Below are 13,847 nucleotides of genomic sequence, written 5' to 3' on the forward strand. Positions count from 1 at the left end.
GGAGACATGATTTATAACAATATGACATCCAGCTCCTTCAATTAAGTCTGTAAGACAGTGATATTACATTTGACTCAGAACTACCCTTGACTGTAATATTTAATTAACTAGCCCTCCTCTCACCCATCACACATAGCCAACAGATGATTTCCCACTGTCCAGCACCTTTCCCATGAAGACTTTAGCAGCTTTCCAACTTCGGTCTTTGGGCACTTTGCCATTATAAGCCAGTAATACCATGACTGCAGCAGTAACATTAGTTACTGCAGTTGGTGGGTTGGGGAAGGCTTTCAATTCAGTGAGATTAATCTGTAAAGCAATCACAAAAAAAAAAAAAAAAATCAGCAGAAAGCTGCCAAACAGAGCTAGCCATCCGCAAAGCGAGAGATGTCTACAGAGAAATAATGGAATTGCTAGTGCAGCAGAGGTACAGCAGAATCATTCTTAAGAGATTAAGAATGCACAGCTGTACTCTTTGACGACTCTTGGTTGCTTGTGATCCCATTGGTCATCATTTCATATAGTAAGTAGAACTGCAACGATCTGCATGATAGTTACAGGAAGCCATCGCTGTCCTGCAGCTCTAAAATGAACACGCAATGTTCTGTATGGATTCTATATACATACACAATTTTTGACAGCCTAAAGTGCAAACGCCATTTTTTCACACAAATTTCCTGTTGGACTTGAACCCAAATCAACTAATTATCCTTGTTGCAGTCGGTATTATATTTAATATAGATTATTCGATGTGATTTGACTTTATCAGTAGTAAAATAAATCACAGCAAAAAACCCTATACACTTGTACCATATTGTAGTGCTACTACTTTCAATAATAGTAGGTAAAATAATCTATACACATCATACTACTTTGCCAGTTTTCTTCTGGGCACATGCACTTCTTCCCTCTGTCCCATATACACAACAGATCCTATGCCATAGTGATGCTTCCAATCAGCCAGAACAACTCAAGAGGTTCAAGGTGCTCCTTCATACTAATTATGCTGCTTCTACAAAATTCCCAGTGGCTGCCAGTCTAGCGAGGTGGGGGAACAAGCTCATTCCTGATCTTTCATTGACCAGTACAGCAACAAGACCAATGGGCTGACCCACACATAGCTTATTAAAATCCTTTAAATGAAGTTCCTCACAGCCATTAAACTGCCTGGTTCTTACCTTATTAAGAGTATTTAAAGCTGCTGTAGCAGCCACTAGAGCAGGTTCAGTTTTCAACAAGTCATCTTCACATTCTCTCTGCTTCAGAGATACTTCTGTTTGGATTGCCACTACCTATTCAAACAAAGAATCTTAAGAGTTTAGCCTGAGACCTAATTTTCCATATGCAGTCAGAGCTGCTTAAGCTGCAGACAGATCTTTTTCTTAGTGTCTGGGTATGCAAGCAATTTATAGTAAGTAGTAACCTTTTTTACAATAGGCACCATCACAAACTGTGTGGCATAGCCTACGCTCCTACAGTTACTGTATCATGAGAACCAAAAATCTCCCAACATACAATGATCCCAAGAAAGAGACAATGAGTCAGATCCCCAGCTGTGACTGAGCTCTGCTAAGTTAAAAGCTCCACATGGCAGGTGATTTACAACCCCAGACTTATAGGGACCCCTATTGCAGCCTCCTCTTCCTGCAGACCACTGCATCCAGACAAAGTATAAACCCCATTACATCTGATAAAGAGTTCAGAGAGTGCCACGTTCCTTTCATCCTAGCTGTTCTCTTTGCTGTCCTGAATCATGAAGTTGCTCCCTCTTGCTGTTCTATCCTTTTCTGAGCAGAAACATGGAAGAAGATGGAGGATACCCACTGAATTTCTTTATGGGAAAAACACATTGATATCAAGAATACAGGCAAAATAGTGAGCAGGCAAATGGCGGAGCTAGAAAATGGCAGAAAAATTGCCACATTTGTGGATTTGTGTGTCTCAGACAGATTTATCTGGCATCTTGACAAAAAAAAAAAAGTTAAGTTATGCAATCATTTGCCCAGTTATTTAATCACAATATACTCTGGGTCAGGGTCATAGCTAAACACTCTGATAGTTTCCATCATAATCTTTTACACTGACAGTTTTATAACTAAATATAAAATAAAAAAAATGTCTGCCAGGCTTAAATTTGGTGAATATGTTTTATTCTTGGAATATATTTTTTTCTTTTAAAATTGGTTTTGATTGTATTAATACATCAAGTAAGAAAATAGACATTTAGACTAGTTTGGGATTTTTGTAATTGTGTAATTGAAAAACAGCATGAATTTTAAAAAACAGAAATTTGCCCAGAGCTTCTGGTTTATGACATTGCTTTTGTACTGTGGAAATAAATTAAGCTTTCTGATAACTTAATGGTGTCAGCTTTATTTTAATAATACCCACTAATTAAATAAACATACATTTAAAAAGCCATTTCAGAACAGCTACAAGGCACTTTGTAAAGGAGAACTTGTATACCAGTGGCTAAATTACCACCTACACAGAGCAATTACTCTTATCCTGAAACCACCCTGGAAATACAATGCAAAATTTGTTACCTGATAATTTCCTTTCTGGATATGGCCTCTTTGCCATTCAAAGACATTTGGATTGCTATTTGCTTTCTGCAAATATCATAGGCAGCTCAGACTTGTCCATGAGGCTCCACACCTTGACCACATTCCTCCTGCTCTCATTCCAGAAGCGTATAATAAATGTGACTGAATAAAGTGCTACTGTTACAAAGTTTTATTTTTAATCTACTAGTACAAATTTAGTGTTTCATTACAATTGTGGAAGCACTCATCTGGAGTGAAAGTGGAAGGGATATGGCTCTTTCTTAGAGCCTCATGGACAAGTATGAGCAGCCTACAACATCTGTAGAATGAGGAAACTAAAAACAGTATAATTAAGTTATTTAGGTACCATGGCTTGGAGCACTTTCCACTCAAGCAATTTTCCTTCTGTAGAGGAATGAAAGTCAACCCAACAGCACTCTGTAAAAACAGTGCTGTTGGGAGTGACTACATAGCAGCTTTACACAATTTCAATTCAATTCAGTGAGATTTTATTGGCATGACAACTCACATAAATATTACCAAAGGAGGAGAGGCAGGAAGAGACAGATCCTCCTCAATGGTTGACTCCCTTTTTGCCCCGGATGCTGCCATGAAGAATGTTGAATGGGCACTGATCCCCTTGGGGTTGGTTTGATGTCTGGCTATGGAGGAGCTTTCAGGCCCAGACATTTAGGGCAAAAGAAATGAACAGATAGGAGAACTGATTTGTTCTGCTAAGGTAAAATTGAACAACTCTTTCATACAGGTGTAGAGGCTTTGGGAAAAACAAAGGAAGAACAATTTTCTGTGATGTATGGAAAGAAGAGTTTATCTTGGTAACAATCAATTCAGTGGTAGGAAAAATGACTGTTGTTATGGAAGATGTAGTAGTAAGAGCAGAGGCTTTAGACTTTTCTGATCTGACTGTGATCAAGAAGCAGGTCTGCATGGAAATGAAATGCAGGGACTTAGATGCCATCAATTTGAATGGGTCAGGAGAGCCTACAGAATTGTGGCAAGATCCCAGGTAGGGAAGGCAGGTCTGACTGCTAGTTTTGGTAGACATGCTCCTCTAAAGAGCCTGAATACCACTGGGTGATTTACCAGAGACATGGAAAAGCCTGTGTTAATAACACTATGTAGTGCTGAGACATGAGATAGAATGGTAGGAGGTCTTGGGCCCAAGTTTAGGTCATCTTGCAAGACATCCAGAAGAGCTAGGATGACTAGTTTCCTGGAATTTCTAGCCTGGTATCAGTAGAATTTTGTCCAAACTCTTGTGTAGGCTAAGAGGGTGGAAGGCCTGTGGGATGCTAAGATAGTCTATTATTGTGGAAGAGTAACCCATCTAGGTTAGCCAAGCTGTCATGCTCCAAAATCAGGACCTGGCTCAAGGACAGAAGATCCTGTCAGGTGAGAGACTGAGTAGAAGCAGTTCTCACTATCATGGCCTTCTTCCATAATTTCCTCTTTTTTCTCCTTCTGAGTGACTCTTCCTAGCAGAAGGGCAAGGAAAGCACAGAACCAAAACAGATCTGAGTCAGAGTGTCCAATCCCAGTGAGGAGTGGTGGTCTTTTCAGGTGAATAAGAGTTTCACCTTTGCATTTTGATTGTATGCAAATAGATCTCCCTGGAGATAGCCTGCGGTACTGGAAATCAACTGAAATAGTTCTAGGTTCAAGGAGCATTCCATGTAGTCTCTCTGCTGATAGCTTAGACAGCCCGCTTTTGTGTTCAGTGTCCCACTTATGTAAACCACTCTGATGCAGCTAGGGGTGGCCTTCTGCCCAGGAGACAATCTGGCCCACTTCAGCAAATACGTTTGAGTTTCCTGTCCCCACCTCACAATGTATAGGAATCGGGTACTATCCCTTTAAATAAGTTAAAAGAAAAGGAGTACTTGTGGCACCTTAGAGACTAACCAATTTATCTGAGCATAAGCTTTCATGAGCTACAGCTCACTTCATCGGATGCATAAAGTGGAAAATGCAGTGAGGATGTTTTATACACACAGACCATGAAAAAATGGGTGTTTATCACTTCAAAAGGTTTTCTCTCCCCCCACCCCACTCTCCTGCTGGTAATAGCTTATCTAAAGCGATCACTCTCCTTACAATGTGTATGATAATCAAGGTGGGCCATTTCCAGCACAAATCCAGGGTTTAACAAGAACGTCTGAGGAACTGGGGGGGGGGGGATGGGGGGGGTTGGAAAAAACAAGGGGAAGTAGGCTTGAATAGAGACTGGGAGTGGTTAAGTCATTATGCAAGGTAACCTAAGTTAATTGTATCCAATTTGCAAATGAATTCCAATTCAGCAGTCTCTTGCTGGAGTCTGGTTTTGAAGTTTTTCTGTTGTAATATCGCAACTTTCATGTCTGTAATCGCGTGACCAGAGAGATTGAAGTGTTCTCCGACTGGTTTATGAATGTTATAATTCTTGACATCTGATTTGTGTCCATTTATTCTTTTACGTAGAGACTGTCCAGTTTGACCAATGTACATGGCAGAGGGGCATTGCTTGCACATCATGGCATATATCACATTGGTAGATGTGCAGGTGAACGAGCCTCTGACAGTGTGGCTGATGTGATTAGGCCCTGTGATGGTGTCCCCTGAATAGATATGTGGGCACAGTTGGCAACGGGCTTTGTTGCAAGGATAGGTTCCTGGGTTAGTGGTTCTGTTGTGTGGTATGTAGTTGCTGGTGAGTATTTGCTTCAGGTTGGGGGGCTGTCTGTAGGCAAGGACTGGCCTGTCTCCCAAGATTTGTGAGCGTGATGGGTTGTCCTTCAGGATAGGTTGTAGATCCTTGATAATGCGTTGGAGAGGTTTTAGTTGGGGGCTGAAGGTGACGGCTAGTGGCGTTCTGTTATTTTCTTTGTTAGGCCTGTCCTGTAGTAAGTGACTTCTGGGTACTCTTCTGGCTCTATCAATCTGTTTCTTCACTTCAGCAGGTGGGTATTGTAGTTGTAAGAATGCTTGATAGAGATCTTGTAGGTGTTTCGTCTCTGTCTGAAGGGTTGGAGCAAATGCGGTTGTATCGTAGAGCTTGGCTGTAGACAATGGACCGTGTGGTGTGGTCTGGGTGAAAGCTGCAGGCATGTAGGTAGGAATAGAGGTCACTAGGTTTCCAATATAGGGTGGTGTTTATGTGACCATCGCTTATTAGCACAGTTGTGTCCAGGAAGTGGATCTCTTGTGTGGACTGGTCCAGGCTGAGGTTGATGGTGGGATGGAAATTGTCGAAATCATGGTGGAATTCCTCAAGGGCTTCTTTTCCATGGGTCCAGATGATGAAGATGTCATCAATATAGCGCAAGTAGAGTAGGGGTATTAGGGGACGAGAGCTGAGGAAGCGTTGTTCTAAGTCAGCCATAAAAATTTTGGCATACTGTGGGGCCATGCAGGTACCCATAGCAGTGCCGCTGATTTGAAGGTATACATTGTCCCCAAATGTGAAATAGTTATGGGTGAGGACAAAGTCACAAAGTTCAGCACCAGGTTTGCCATGACATTATCGGGGATAGTGTTCCTGACGGCTTGTAGTCCATCTTTGTGTGGAATGTTGGTGTAGAGGGCTTCTACATCCATAGTGGCCAGGATGGTATTTTCAGGAAGATCACCGATGGATTGTAGTTTCCTCACTTTCAGCTCCTAGTGCCTCTTGCTCCCAGCTCCTCAGACGCACACCACAAACTGAAGTGAGGTCCTTTTTAAACTCAGGTGCCCTGATTAGCCAGCCTGCCCTAATTGATTCTAGCAGCTTCTTAATTGGCTCCAGGTGTCCTAATTAGCCTGCCTGAATTTGTTCCAGGAAGTTCCTTCTTGTTCTGGAACTGCCCGTTACCTTACCCAGGGAAAATGGACCTGCTTAATCTGGGACTAATATATCTGCCTTCTAACACTCTCGCCATCATGGGTCGTATGCACACTTCGGGGAAGGGCCTGTCCCAGTCAGTGTGCCCACATGGTTAAAACTTACTTCTGATGACGTAAAGGAACAGATCTGCAAACTGGCTAAGAAAGGTCCGACTCCCTCACAGATCGGTGTAATCCTAAGGGATTCTCATGGTGTTGCCCAAGTTTGTTTTGTCACTGGCAACAAAATTTTAAGGATCCTTAAGTCCAAGAGACTTGCCCCAGACCTTCCAGAGGATCTGTACCACTTGATCAAGAAAGCTGTTGCTGTCCATAAACATCTTGAGAGAAACAGAAAGGAGAAAAGGAGTACTTGTGGCACCTTAGAGACTAACAAATTTATTTGAGCTAAGCTTTCGTGAGCTACAGCATCCGAGGAAGTGAGCTGTAGCTCATGAAAGCTTATGCTCAAATAAATTTGTGAGTCTTGAAGGTACCACAAGTACTCCTTTTCTTTTTGTGGATACAGACTAACACGGCTGCTACTCGGAAGGATAAAGATGCCAGATGTCGTCTGCTTCTGACTGAGAGCAGAATTCACAGGCTGGCTCGTTACTACAAGATCAGAGAGTACTCCCACCCAAGTGGAAGTACGAGTCATCCACTACCTCTGCTCTGGTCGCATAAGAGTTCACTCTTCTTTTTGCTGAAAGAATAAAGTCACATTAAAGACCAAAAAAACAACACTCTTCCGTAGCCATCTGGCCTGCCCCTGTCACAGTATCTAGAGAAGTCTTGTGCATTTGTATATAGTTAGTGAATACCATTATTTGGAATCTAGTTGTGCCCATGTGGTTTCCCCATATTCTCTCTGTTGTGTAGAGAATAAGGACAACACTCCTTGCCTGTTTATATATAGGAGAGTCATCAGATTGTTGTGCTCCTTTCTCAGGGGATCCTGGAAATCCCAAAGAGCCAGCCTGAATGGTTCTTGATCAGTGAGGATGGTCTAATTTATATAGTCCCAAGAACCTTGCAGAGCAGTGATGAGCTGCCAAAATCTTAACAACTGGTTCCCTATAAAAAGTTCTGATTTAAGGGATGTGCCCCGGTATGTATTTTTGTACCAACAGGGTTACCATACGTCCGTATTTTCCCGGGAGGAATTTTTAAGATTTAAAAATTCCTCCCGGACGGCGATTTAAGAACCAAAAAGCCTGACCTGTCCGGGAAAATATGGATGTATGTTAACCCTGCCTAAAGTTCTTTTTTAAAAAGATGGGCCTGAACTAGAAATGAGCTCCGTTTCACATGTGTGGGTCCCTGCCACTCCCTGGGGGTGTGCTAGGGTGACCAGATGTCCCGATTTTATAGGGACAGTCCTGATTTTGGGGTCTTTTTCTTATATAGGCTCCTATTACCCCACCCCCCACCCCCTGTCCTGATTTTTCACGCTTGCTGTCTGGTCACCCTAGGGTGTGCACATGTGTGGGTCCCAGCTGCTCCCTCATTGAAGCAGGTGTACAGGGTTGCTGCCCTGGGAACTGCAGGGCACCAGTGGACGTGGGGCCAGCTGCAGACAGGGGCGTGGGCAGGGCTAGCTGGAGGCAGGGGGTGCAGGGGTGGCTGCGGGCAGGGCAGGGGGTGCGGCAGGGGCTGGTGCAGGCAGGGCAGAGGGTGTGGGGATGGCTGGAGACAGGGGCTGGCTGCAGGCAGGGGGTGCAGGGCTGGCTGGAGACAGGGCAGGGGGTGCATGTGGCAGGGGCTGGCTGCGGGCAGGGCAGGGGGTGCGGGGGTCGCTGGAGACAGGGGCTGGCTGCGGGCAGGGGGTGCAGCAGGGGCTGGCTGCAGGCAGGGGGTGCGGGGGTGCTGGAGACGGGGCTGGTGCAGGCAGGGCAGGGGGTGGCTGGAGACAGGGACTGGTGCAGGCAGAATGGGGGGTGGCTGGAGACGGGCTGGCTGCGGGCAGGGTGGGGGGGCAGCAGGGGGTGCGGAGGTGACTGGAGGCAGGGCAGGGGGTGCGGCAGGGGCTGGTGCAGGCAGGGCAGGGAGTGGCTGGAGACAGGGGATGGTGCGGGCAGGGCAAGGGGTGGCTGGAGGCATGGCAGGGGGTGCAGCAGGGGCTGGCTGCGTGCAGGGCACGGGGTCGCTGGAGGCAGGGCAGGGGGTGGCTGGAGACAGGGGCTGGTGCGGGCAGGGCAGGGGGTCAGGCAGGGGCTGGTGCGGGCAGGGCGGGGGTGTCTGGAGGCAGGGGTTGCGGGGGTGGCTGGAGGCAGGGGGTGGCTGGAGTCAGGGGCTGGTGCAGGCAGGGCAGGGGGTGGCTGGAGACAGGAGCTGGCTGCGGGCAGGACAGGGGGTCGCTGGAGGCAGGGGCTGGTGCGGGCAGGGCAGGGGTGTCTGCAGGCAGGGGCTGGTGCGGGCAGGGGGTCGCTGGAGACAGGGGCTGGTGTGGGCAGGGCAGGGGTGTCTGGAGGCAGGGCAGGGGGTGGCTGGAGGCGGGGAGCGCAGGGGTAGCTGGAGACAGGGGCTGGCTGCGGGCAGGGTGGTGGGTATTCATGGGGAGAGCAGCAGGACGCAGCCCAGGCCCAGCAGAGCAGCCGGGGACCCACCAGGCAGCATCAGGAGCCTCAGGGCCAGGGGAGCAGCAGCAGCAACAGGGCTCATGCCCAGGGCCAGGCGGCAGCCCACATGGCTCCCTCAGCGCAGCGCCCCCGGCGGCCGGAGCAGGAATTACATCACTTCCCAGCTGGAGCCCATCGAAGCCTCAGTGCCTCCTACAGGGAAGCGGGTTAACAACCGGTTCTAAAACTGCTTCAAAATTTAACAACCGGTTCACACGAACCGATGCAAACCGGCTCCAGCTCACCACTGTTGCAAAGGTTTCTCTGGAAGAGTCTTGGCTGGTGCTGGATAAGGCCAGAGGTCTTAAATATGAGTCCCTTTTCCTGGCCAAGTGAGGGCCCCTGGGCTGCGAGCGATTGTGGGAGAGCTCCTAGTCTTTGCCTCATGATACAGTCTCCTTAGAGGTGGGAGCATCTCATGGCCTATTTACTCAGTTTGATCAGCTCTGCCATGTGGAAGAAGAAGAGAAAAGAGGGAGGGCACTGATTCGGGGAAATGATCTCTGAAAAACGGTCATTCCCTCAACAAAGGATAGATTGGGGGCAGGTTGAAAAGGGTAATTTTGCTCACTGCTACCCCCTAAAATTGGGGATTTAAAACTGGGGTAGTGATAGAGAAGTGAGGAGTGCTGAACTTCTGCTCAGTTTGCATGGTGGAAAGTGGAGAGTTTGGAAATAGGATAGGAGAAGCCTGGCCATACTGTCACACAAAAACACCATGGGTGCCAACTGGCACAGGGTTCACTGCAACTCCTGTCTCAGTCCTGACAAACTCACTATACCTAATACATTGCTTTCATGGTATTTATCCATAAAAGGTAGCATGTGAGGTCTCTACTGAAAGTGTGTAACTTATTGATACCCATAACCATTGTGAGATGTGGGTGATATTTAAGGAGTAATGTAACTATATGGAAAATTATGCTCTTATGGTCTTGGAGTGAAAATGAGTCACCAGAGAAAAAGCGTATGTCTCGGCGGAGGCCCAGTCAAGTTGGAAGGTGTTGTCACCCCGCATAGGCTAGCCAAATATGTAATATGTTGCTCTATTGTCAGCCATTGCAACAACCCAAAGAAGCCAATGGAAAACCATCAAAGGTAAACTATAAACATTGAAACCATCTGGAAGTGGAAAGGAAGGATATGACAGCAAGGGGGTCACCCTGTCTGTGAATAAAGGCAACAGACTGATTCAATATATCAACAGGATGGAGAAAGATGCTCTGGATCCATTCTCCGAGGAGCAGAAATGCTTCATGAAAGATTGGATCCTGGCTCCTTGGGGCTAGTGATTGCTACAAAAGACAACTCTGGGTGTGAGAATCTGCTTTATTAGCTAGGAAAGGTAACTGTTAATAAGTGTAGGCCCTAGCTCCTGTTTTATGGTTTTGTTTTGTATGTAACCATTTGTTCCCCCGGGGTTTCTAGTTAAATCTCTTTTTTTCTTACATAAATGTCTCTTTGATTTATAATAACTGAACTCAAATGCTGCATATGATGCAGGAGCAGTGTTCTAAGGCAAAACTAGAGTACACCATTCCTTTAGAAATGGAGGATCTGGGATTTCTGTGGGTATCCAGTGATCAGGGGCTGCACATCACAGGGGGACACTTGGAAGGGACTTAGGGGCTGGAGTGCAGCTATTTTCAACTGGCAGGACTGGTGTAGCTTAGAAGAGAGTGTTTGAGCACCTGACAGGCTGATTGTGTCAGGGAGTTAACACCCAGCTGGCACACGCCAGGCTTCCTTGCACCGCAGCCAGGTGGCAACAAGGTGACTCACAGTCCTGAGTGCCCCAAGGAGCACCACATCTACCCCAGAGCAAAGAACAAATTTCAGAAACAAATATGACCATCAAAAATAGCCTAGGCCCCCAGTAATTTTCCCTTCTAGATGCTGTCAGACAGTCACTTGCACAAGTACCACCTCAATGTCTCCCCAGTGACCACAGAACTCCTGCTTGACTATCAGACACCTAATATGTGAGTTGAATTATTTGAAGCCTGGCCGATAAGAGGTCTGTCTTGGCTCCCTACAAGCTCAGGGTTACTCCACCAGTCTTACTTCATCCAAGTCTGAACCTGTCAGATTCTTCCACACTAGGCTATTCTGATCCCTCAAAATACATTGCAAGCTTCTTGGAGAACGGTGTAGGTGAGTTGTTGGCTGGGAATCCTGGGAAAGCTGGGGCCCTTTGATGCAGGTAACTCTTAGAATTTCAGCAGGCCCTATCGTTCCTTGGGAGTAGCAGAGGGATATTCCAAGTTACCCGTGATATCAGAATTCCCCTCCTCTCCAGCAGCACACCAGATCTCCTCACTCTCTTAGCTCCCACACCAGCTGCTGCAGCAGTGGAGATCCTGCCTCCACTGCTCAGTCTCTAAGGGCAGGTCTGCACTACAGCCGGGATCGACGCTCCGAGATCGATCCACTGGCAGTTGATTTAGCGGGTCTAGTAAAGTTGACCCCTGTACTCTACCCCCAACTAGAAGAGTAACGTAAGACAACGGGAGATTTTCTCCTGCTGACCCCCCCCAGTGTAGACTCCGGGGTAACTCGATGTAAGGTACATCAACTCCAGCTACGTTATTCGTGTAGCTGGAGTTGTGTAGCGTAGGTCGACTTATCGTGGTAGTGTAGACATAGCCTAACCCTCTGCAGTGGCTACTTCTCCTCTGAACAGGGAGTGGGTGAATCATTCTCCAGTGTCTCCCTGTGCTCCTAATGCTGCTCTTTCCTAGCTCAGTAGGGTAGCAAGCTGCTCGGCTCCTTGCAGTGACTGAACCTCATGGTGGAGGAACAAGTTGCCCAGTCTCTGCTTATCTTCCTGCTGTTGCTGCTACCTGCAGGGGGAAGGTGTTTACCACAGCCCCCACTCTTCCCATCCCCAGCCTTCACCAGCTGGGCAGTGCCTACAGGCTTCTTTCCCAGAAGTCTCTGTGTAGCTGGGCAGCACAGCTTCTCTCTCTCTAGCTGTCAGGTTGTCCCATTTTATGTCTTGACTACTATATAGGTGAGACTTCTCTTGTTCTGACACTTACTGATGGTCTCCGCTGCCATTCACATATCCAGGGATTCTAAGGAGACCCCATGAGTAACCTGTCACAGTGCAATGGGCTCCCCTAGTATTTGCACTGGTTTAATTTCAGGTGGGAATTTAAACAGATATGGTTAAATCAATGCAGTTTCCTTATGGGCACTCTTATTTTTGTTTAAGATAGACTTCAGCCAAACTATTAGGAACAGGCTTAAGCTAAACCAAATTAAGCCACTCTTAAAACTGAAATAAGAGCATCCACACATCCTTGTGCAATGGTTTCACTATATCAGTTTAAAAACCGATTTGGGTTATATCAGTACAAATTTCTCATGTAGACAAGACCTTAGTAGAGAATTTCTGTATGGGGAAAAATTAGTGGGTGCTCTGCATCCACTGGCAGCCAAGCTCCCCTCCCCGCGCCCCCCACCCCATCTCACCTCCTCCTCCGCCTCCTCCCCTGAGCACACCGCATCCCTGCTCCTCCACCTACCTCGCAGCGCTTGCCACTGCCAAACAGCTGTTTGGCGGCATAGCAAGCTCCGGGAGGGAGGGGGAGGAGCTGGAACATGGCATGCTCATGGGAGGAGGCGGGGCTGGGGCAGGGATTTGGGGAAGGAGTTGGAATGGGGGCGGGGCAGGGAGGGGGCAGAGTTGGGGCAGGTATTTTGGGGAAGGGGGTGGAAGGGGGTGCGGCAGGAGGCACAGGGGGGTCGAGCACCCACAGGCACGAACAGAAGTTGGTGCCTATGCTTACAATTACCTATTTGGGAAATTATTGTACTTATTTTGTAAGGATATGCTGCCTGGGGCTGAAGTCAGTTGTATGTAGTTTGGTCTTTATCCTTGTACCTCACAACTCATGTGAAATAGCTTCTCATGCACACATTTCCTGTTAGGTCTTGCTTGAATAAAGTCTAATTATGGAGAAAGCAAAATATTACAGTGATTGGGATATTAATATTTGGATAGCCACTACAGTGCATTGGCAGTAAAAAGTCTCCATAAGAACTTTTACTATGAATAGGTAATGTCCTAACTACAGTAGTTGTTTGTACAATAATCTGGGCTGGCAGCTGTATGTGTGTGTGTGTGTATTTGTAATACATCTAGGAAACCGAAGAAAACAATAAACTCGGATTAAGTGACACATTGCTAAACCAGGAAACTCAAAGTGAAGCTTAACAGTCCCTCCCGTCTTTCCCCACCTCCAAAACAACATGAGTTCAGGATTGAGTTCGTGGGAGTTATAGGTTGAATTTCCCAGCATTCGTTGGTTTGCATCACTGACATAGCATACTTTAAAATTAAGTACTAGTTTTCAGATCTTCCTTGGTTCACACTTTCTCTCTATGTGCTGCAAGCCGGCCAGCCTAAGCTACTGCTATACTATACATGGGAAAAAATACAAATTCTGTTTTAGACAAGCTGCAATTATATGTGAAGGTACAAGTCAGCAGATCAGCCCAACAGCTGTGGTGAGACAAGTTGGGTGAGGGAATATCTTTTATTGGACCAGCTTCTGTTCATGAGAGAGACAAGCTTTTGAGGTGCACAGAGCTCTTCAATAAATTGGTCCAATAAAAGATATTACCCCACCCACTTTGTCTCTCTAATATCCTGGGACCAACATGACTACAGCAACGTTGCATACAACATATGTAACACCATTTCAAAATGGTAAGAACATGCACCAACTGAACTCGCCTGCATCATAAACAGTACCATGCAGTGGTTCAGATATGATGTAGTCCTTTCCATTAAACAGAATAGACAATTAAA

General features: G+C 46.6%; 1 protein-coding gene and 1 pseudogene across 1 annotated transcript in view; one reads left to right on the forward strand and one right to left on the reverse strand.

Annotated features, from left to right (window-relative positions):
* DNAH11 (dynein axonemal heavy chain 11) overlaps positions 1-13,847 on the reverse strand; it is a 277,792-nt gene that overhangs the window by 79,960 nt on the left and 183,985 nt on the right. The window contains exons 58-59 of the mRNA XM_037890566.2: positions 1,179-1,292; positions 166-309 (exon numbers count right to left, since the gene is read on the reverse strand). Coding sequence (XP_037746494.1) covers positions 166-309; positions 1,179-1,292 — 258 coding nt within the window. The remainder of the gene's footprint in view (positions 1-165; positions 310-1,178; positions 1,293-13,847) is intronic.
* Positions 6,465-7,148, forward strand: LOC114021720 (annotated as a pseudogene).

The sequence above is a fragment of the Chelonia mydas genome, chromosome 2 (assembly GCF_015237465.2).
Source record: "Chelonia mydas isolate rCheMyd1 chromosome 2, rCheMyd1.pri.v2, whole genome shotgun sequence".
Lineage (NCBI taxonomy): Eukaryota > Metazoa > Chordata > Testudines > Cheloniidae > Chelonia > Chelonia mydas.